Source organism: Squalius cephalus, assembly GCF_949319135.1.
Source record: "Squalius cephalus genome assembly, chromosome: 17".
Classification (NCBI taxonomy): Eukaryota; Metazoa; Chordata; class Actinopteri; order Cypriniformes; family Leuciscidae; genus Squalius; species Squalius cephalus.
The window spans coordinates 23,788,647-23,796,929 of record NC_137138.1 but is presented as its reverse complement, the minus strand read 5'-3'; the positions used below and the strand labels follow the sequence as shown (position 1 = coordinate 23,796,929).

Sequence of the window (8,283 nt, the reverse complement as noted above, 5' to 3'; positions counted from 1 at the left end):
TTACATGTAAAAAAAATACTGTATTTATTTTATATGAATATAAATTGCGTTGCAATTTTAAATTCAGCATGTCATGAGAAACTCTTTTCCCCAATTTTCATACAGCTGCATTGACCATGTGTAATTGTAAGTACATTTGATCGACTTCCTGATACTTCTTGCTACTGAATGAAATAGTAATGTAACATTTCTCATGCTGTCTGCCCTTTTTAATAGATTTTTTTTAGATTGCTGAACTCCATTCAGGGAATTTTCTGCCTTATAATTGGTCAAACTGTTTCTATACAAGATACTTTTCACAATTACCCTTAGAAAAGTAAACAAGTGATCAAATCAAACAAGTATGCGAGTCATTCCACGAAACCGGTACGATTTGGACTTACAGATTTTTGGATTTTTTACCAATTTGTATTAGTTTTCTGAACACCCCACAACATTAATTACATATTTAACTTCCAGAAAAACATATTTTCCCACCTCAGGCATCAAATCCCTATTATTATTGGTAATTATTTTAAGATATGGGCACTATTATTCTTCAGCCCTGTTATGAACACTATGAAAGTTCTCTGAATATGATTATAAAATATATTTGTAATGAAATCAACATTTTCCTATTAATCAGATGTCCCTCACACTAATTCAGTAATTGTAAATGTCAAATTTACATATCATTTTACACTTATGCTATACTAAAGCCTGAAATGGGCACTTTTTGTGACGGCAACCTCATCATTTTTGATCAAAGATGTAGCTTAACTTCAGAATTTGAACTAAAATCAGTATTCTTATGATTGCTCTGAACATTTCAGACTAAGTTCAACAACAATTACATTACTTATTCATAAACTTAACTTCATAAAAAAATAATAAAAATGTAGGTGTGACGGTGTTGAGACTAGGGTAACAGGGTTGAAGATGGTAACGGGGTTGAAGAGACAAATACAGCTTAACATATAGTTATTTTTTACTCAGATTCACTGTAAGATTTTCTATGAGCACATAATTTCATTATGTAACAAAGAAAAACAACAGATATAAATTGCAATTGCAACTCAGTTTTATTAACCCGACTGCAGGAAAAACAACAATAACGTAGTATACATTAGAACATTATAAACTGAATAGGTCATCAAAATAAAACATAACTTGTGCTTTTTTGATGTGTGTTTGTGTGTTTCTTTGCATGTGCAAAAAGAATGCACCTTTTTTCTTGGTGGCAAAAAAGTAACGGGCTTGAGTGTGACGGGGTTGTGATTTTTTGCTTGAAAATGGCCACTGCTCTACATGTAGTGAATAACAGGAGAGCACATGGCATGCATGATATTAAGAAATCATGTATATTGTTGAAATAACAAAGATTATTTTCACAAGTAAAAGAATTCTTTATTTGATGTAATGGGGTTGAGTCGTTGAGCTTGACAACCACAATATCACAATTCTAAATAAGTTAAAGCTATAAAAGAAGGTGGTAACTTGCCTGTGTCTGCACATAATGTTGTTCAGAAGACTTCTATGATGTTACTTCCTGTTATTGATGTCACATAAGGATCTGTTCATTATTTTTATGGGGGAGAATGATGTGTAACGGGGTTGAGGGATTACTGAGGTACGAAACTTAATGTGATTTTAATGAATAATCATGAATTTACTTAGAAAAAAAACATTACCAGCAAAAAAGCACAGATAGATATTCATGGGAATGGCAAAATGTATGGACTTTTTCTATTACTTTTTATTATTCATATCCCAAGTACACTTTCATAGAAGGCCACGAGGGACATGACAAAATAGGTGGTGTCAACTGAAAAAAAACAAGATAATTTCTAATATAAATGCCATTATTTTGAAACTTTATTAAAGGAGACTTTTAAAATTGATGACCCAATAGGTAAAATACACGTGTAAAAAAAAAAAAAAAAAAAAAAAAAAGTCAGAAGGACTCAAATCATACCGGTTTCGTGGAATGACTCATGTAATTCACGACCATTATGAAGGGAAACAATTATTATATTTTATAGTATGAATAGGTGTAGTAAGTGTAGTTTAGACACACATTGTCACTGGTTAGCAATGGCACTTCCATTCATAAATCCACATGGGACAGTAAAACATCCACTGATGTTCTGTGTACTTTTAATTTACTGTTTGTTAACATACTATTTTCTCACTGATTTTGCCTTCTCTAGATTGTTAAATGCACAGCTTTTGCAATTGGTGCCATTTGACATCTAGTGGTTCACTGCAGTCATTGCACTCAAATAATGTTATTAAATAGAGGAAAAACAACAAATCCAAATTAAATGAGCACTCTTAAAAGAAACTACCATTTATCACTTTATTGATAACATTGACAAAATACCCCAAGTATTTACACACTACATTGAACATTTTGCAGACAAGAAAGTCACTTGAATCATTTGAGATCTAAAAATGCCATGTTTATTTCAAATCACAGTGTCACCTATACATAAAAAAAATAAAATAAAAAAAACCAGAGAGAGAGAGAGAAAAAAAAAAGTAACAATTGAAGGTGCAAATAAGAGCTTTCCCAGCATTTGATCATTTGCCTCCGGTTAAAGCTGAAAATGTCCCCACAGGCTCTCCACACATAAAATTATCAATGTAATCATTCAAAATTACACAAATAATAATATAACCGCACATCACAAACAACCTTTCAACAACGCAGGAAGCTTATGTGGCCGAACGGAAAAATGAAACCTTAAATCTATCCACAAATTGTGCATTTTGAAAGCTGGGAGAATAGAAAAAAAGAAAAGAACTTTAAGTCAACAGCCATACAGAAACACACCACTTTAAATAGTTTTAAAAAGAGTATGTACTGCTACCACTTTGTTTATTGTCGAACTGTGGAAATATTTTGCTTTTGCCAATGCAGTTTAATAGCAAGCTGTAACAGGACCACCAGCAAACCCGGCATTGAGAATTTGGTTGTCTGAAGTCAGAGCTTGCATGCATTGGGCTTTGTCTACTGGTGATCAGTGTATAGCAGCCTTGACATCAAGACCTTGAAAAGTTTCTTGACATCAAGACCTCTTAGACTTAAACTAATTGGCAGCGAACAAATAACTTACTGCTCAATTAGGGGGAAACAAGTTCTTTAGTCATCGTCATCATCATCATCATCCTCTTCTTCCTCCTCGTCGTCTTCATCGTCGTCGTCATCATCTTCAACCTTGGGTTTGGATTTGGCAGATGATGCCCCTCCGCTTTTTTCTCCCTTTCTTTTGTAGTCCGCCATATCCTGAGAAAGCAAAATTACGACATGAGAAATTGAGAATTACGACAGTTTAAGAGTTTGGGGTTGGTAAGATTTAGGCTTTTGAAAGGGGTCTCTAATGCTCGCCACGGCTGCATTAGATCATATACAGTAAAAACAGCAATATTGTGAAACACAACCATTAAAAACACATACATCTCAATGACTGGATTATCATTGTTGAAAGCAGTTGTGCGGTTTAATATTTGTGGAAACTATGAATAAAAATATTAGCATACACTAGAGATGTGACGGTGATAATATTCTCCCACCGGTTAATCGACTTGTGACAACACCGGTATTACCGGTTTCATCGTGGGGGTGGGGGGTGTTAGAGTGATGTCATATTTTTTTTTACATGGCGTCAATTCATCATTCGTATTGAGTTTGATTGACATGCGATCTGACCAATCAAATTCCACCATTTTTGTGCAACAAAGCAGTCAGAAGAGTTATTGATTAACTTCGGATTTGAACTTGGCTTTAACTGAGGCAATCTGTCACGACACATTAAAGAGCCAAAAAAAACGGTAGGCCTATTTTATTTTTGTTTGACTGACCAAATTTGAAAGTTGAGACTTTGTTTCATATTAAATATTACCTGCTCGGTCCTGTCTTTCAGCGCATTGTCAGTGTCCTCTATTTTTCACTGCTTGAGATCATGTTGAGAACAATAACGCCCTATTTGAGAGTAATAGGGCGCGATTTCGAATTCAACCACAGTGTGTGAATGGTGGGTTCGTTATTATTCATGAAAAACGCAAAAGACGCGATCTCTTCCCATGCAGTCAAAATTAACGGGAGACCTTTGTTCTTTGATTGACATTAATGACACTCCATCTGACACGCGTCACATTTTCTCACAAATCTCTACATTAATTTATGATATTATTTAAATCATTTGCTCTTATGAGGACACTCAACAAAACGGACATTTTGGCATAATTGGTGTGTGTTATGTTTTGTTCAAGGCCGAAAAGAGAACTCGATACTGACGCGCGTCTTTTCCGTGTGTGCGTGTGTGTAGCAGGACTTACAGCGCGGTCTCTTGTTTTGTCGTGCTTGAATGGTTAAGCGTGATCATACAACAGCCAACTGGTGACAGAAAATACGGATACTGCGTAATTAATTGCTTTAAAAAATTTTTTTTGCGGTGCTGCGGTGGGCAAGTGATGAAACCGGTGTTGCGACTGAACACCGTGTAACACCGGTAACACCGACTATCGTGCCAAGCCTAGCATACACTATCGTTCAGAGGTATGGGGTCTATTTAACAACAAATCCATTTAACAACTGTTTAATGTTGATACGTTGAGCAGCAATATTTGAATTAGCATATTAGAATGACTTCTGAAAGATCATGTGACACAGAAGACTGGAATAATGGATGGCTGCTGAAAATTCAGCTTTGCATCACAGGAATAAAATTACATTTTAAAATTTATATATATATATATATATATATATATAAAAAATTACTGTTTATATAGTCACTAGGACTGCCCCCTAATAGTCACGCAAGAAGTGGCGAAGTCACAGTCACAGGGACAGATCGTTAACAGCGGGTCCTTGTGGTAATTACACTACTTTGGACAGGAAATCCAAATGTTCACCCATCGACCTCAAATATGGTTCCTCATTTGAAACATGCAAGTAGCAACTTTACTTGGCCGCTCGCTCTTATGTTGACCTAAATAAATGTGAACTGCTATCTGAACCATATCCAAGTGTTCATGCCGAGTGTGGAAGTGTAGTGCGCTTTACTGCATGACATGGAGGCGCCGGCGTGATCACTTGCATTCCCCCCACTGGATAAGTGGAAAGTTGAAACAACTTAAAATACACCTAATGAACTGAAACTCAGAATATACTTACCTCACAGACATTAAATATATATCTATAGTAAGTTTGAAATGTCTACTTTTAAATGAGCCAATATGAAAACAAACACTCTATATGTAACCCATATTAAAAGGTCCATTTCTCTCTAAAGGCGCATCCACTACTGTGGAGATGGCGAGTCAGCATTGTCAACATCTTTCAGCTGACACTGCCTCAGAAAACACTAGTTTATTAATAAATAATTAAAATGTCTCCTTGCTGTTTTCTGACACGTTCATAAATATATATTGTAATATACAGCCTATTATGATTAAGTAATTAAATAAACGTGCAATTAGTCGACTAATGGCTTAAATAAACGGCTACTAATCAACTAGAAAAAAAATCTTTAGTCGGGGGCAGCCCCAAGTCATTCATTCTTCAACCACTATTCAAACACTATAGAGGACAACATTTGAGAGGTCATTCTCCACCTTCTGATACTTGTCCTTCAGCTTGTTGGCCTTGGATAGGAAGGGCTGCTTCTCAGAGTCAGACAGATTGTTCCACATCTCTCCAAGTTTCTTGGCTACATCTCCAATGCCCAGGCTGGGGCACTGAGCCTTGATACCAGGCCTCTGCTCTGAACAGAACAGGAAAAATCCAGACCTGAAAAAGCAGAGAAACAATTATGCAACAACCACATAGGACCATATTTCTAGAGCTCATTTTAAGTAATTCTGGATGGAATAAAGAACAGAAAACATACGCTGGCCGCCTTGGAGCATTAGGATCCTTCTTCTGCTTCTGACCTTTCTTTCCTGGATTGTAGTGCATCATTTCCTGGTCATATCGGACCTTGTCCGTTTTGGCCAGGTCGTCAAATTTAGTCTTTTCTTTTGGTGACATAGTCTGCAACAAATGACAGTTCAAGATCCTAGCGGTAGCCTTTTTATTCATTTTACATTAATTTCTGGAGATAGACATACAAATAGGAATAATCTACTTACTTTCCATCTCTCAGAGCACTTCTTGGAAAATTCTGAGAAGTTAACAGAGACACCTGGGTTCTTCTTGTTGTGCTCTTCACGACATGTCTTCACAAAATAGGCATAGGCGGACATCTTGCCCTTGGGCTTCCCTGGTTCACCCTTCGCCATTATTATGAAGTGACTCAAATATCAACAAACCTAAAAGTACACAGATAATTTAATAATTTACTGAGAGAACCACAAATGATTAGGTGCCACAGTTTCAGAGCACATAAAATGCATCTTTTCATTCAACATTGTCCATGGGACATGGCATCCCAAGAGACTATCAGTTTAAGAAAACAAAAAAAATCAAAATTGACAATTTATGGAATTTTGCAGTATTTTTTTTAATTATTAATCGGTGCACTTTTTAACATCAAGTCATGTGGCCTCATAATCTTAGGAAGATTGACTATAACGTCATCCGCAGTGCTTCATGGGAGCGGGCAGGTGCTAAAAAGTTCTTCTGGTGCAGTTTGTTTCGATTATCTGATTGGAGGACTTTTTTAGCAGAATCATGGGTAATGATTGAACTGAATTCATGTGGGCTGATGGCTTCAACAGAAGCATACCATCGATTACCACTCACAGCTCACAGTGGGTCTGCCTTTAAAGATTTATAAGTTATTCAACAAAAATAAAATAAAAAAATAAAATAAAAATAACCTTAGGGAGAAGATATATAACTTATTCTGAACGCACGTCGCCCGAGGTGCCAGGTCCGTCATGCACTGTTTATTTTTACACGTTTCCTGTTGTGAAATGCAAATTAATGACAGAAACTAAATTTTATTTTTAAATGTAATTGCTGCAAATTATTGATTATTTCCCAAAATAGCGTCCTTTAAAAGCGTGACTAATTTAAAGGCATTGTGTGAAGAGAGCGAATGACTAACCGCGTCTCCTCAATCAGACGCTATTCATTAAAATGGCCTCTAACAGCGGCGAGGAACAATGACTTGCACCCCCCATTTTCACAAGAGACACTTCGAGGTCATGATTTAACGAGTAACTTGTCAAAGTCGACATTTTAAAAGTCGTCCATTAAACACAAAGTGCCGCGAGGCAAGCTTTTGTAAAGTTTTACCAGCTTCACACTGCACGCCAAATCACGAATCCTACTACCGTGAAGGTTTAAGACATGATTCATGAATATTAATTGCGCACAGTGACGTTCTCCCCGCATGGCTAATTGATTGGTTGCCATGTACACGCAGTTAGGTGGGCGTTAAGGGGATTAACGAATCCTACTATAGTGAAGGCGTTCGTTGTATATTAAGTCAAGTCACGCTGTAGAGACTTTACGTAGCAACGTCATCGAATTAATTAATATTCATGAGCCAACGCTTCACCATAGTAGGATTCGCAAATTCGCGCCCGGCACAAACCCGTTTGCAACAAAGGCAGAGTCAAACCAGCCATGACTGGCATTGGCTGCTGTTAACAGCTCAATGCTCTCTTTAACCAGCAAATATACGAAAATATGAAACTATTACACAGCAAACACAGCCATGATACACGGTGCACTTCACGACAGACTTTCAGGCCATTTCGGAACCCGTGTTTTGTTTGAAGCAAATTTTTATATCGCCAGCCATTTTAAAAGCACGTTCGTCACCCAACTTCGGTTTAACCGACAAAAAATGTAGTTTTATTGGACCTTAAAGGAAATCAAAATGGTTTAGAAAGAAACAAAATACACACCACCGTTAACATTTCACTGTAAATCAGTTTATACACGAAAAAATTGTTAGTTAAACATAAAGTATCGTTTGTGTAACAAAAAAAGGATTTCAATAATTAAAATAGGATTTAAAAAAGAACATCAGGCAATAATTAATAGTTTAAAATGGAGAGTTTTATAGATACCTTCTTAAATGTTTGTCCTGTCGTCTGTTCTCCACAGTCAGTCACACTAACGGCCTCGCGCTTCCTCTCTATAGAAGACCACACAGCCTCGCGCTAGCTCACTACGAGACCTGCCTGATTGGTTAGTCCCGGCGCGCATTTAAAACAGCCTCCACAACTGTGGATTGGTCAAACGAACTTACATATTCATAAGACGGGCTCCGGCATTGGATAAAAGCCTAAGACACGCCCCATTATTTAAAAACAAGGCGGGAATTGCTGTCAAAACAACAAAAG

General features: G+C 36.7%; 1 protein-coding gene across 1 annotated transcript; it reads right to left on the bottom strand.

Moving 5' to 3' along the window:
- Positions 1–2,324: 2,324 nt before the first annotated feature.
- hmgb3b (high mobility group box 3b) lies at positions 2,325–8,130 on the bottom strand. Its single transcript, XM_079898357.1, has 5 exons — positions 8,008–8,130; positions 6,115–6,294; positions 5,874–6,016; positions 5,599–5,773; positions 2,325–3,268 (listed from the first exon to the last, which is right to left on the bottom strand). Exons 2-5 carry the CDS (start codon positions 6,262–6,264, stop codon positions 3,125–3,127), a joined length of 612 nt encoding a protein of 203 aa, XP_079754483.1. The 5' UTR covers positions 6,265–6,294; positions 8,008–8,130; the 3' UTR covers positions 2,325–3,124.
- Between the last annotated feature and the right edge of the window lie 153 nt (positions 8,131–8,283).

Coding starts and splice junctions, on each gene's coding strand:
- hmgb3b (XM_079898357.1), bottom strand. CDS start 6,264: ATGGCGAAGGGTGAACCAGGGAAGCCCAAGGGCAAGATGTCCGCCTAT. Junction 5,774..5,873: donor AATGCTCCAAGGCGGCCAGC/GTATGTTTTCTG, acceptor CTGCTTTTTCAG/GTCTGGATTTTTCCTGTTCT. Junction 3,269..5,598: donor TGAAGGACAAGTATCAGAAG/GTGGAGAATGAC, acceptor TTGCTTTCTCAG/GATATGGCGGACTACAAAAG.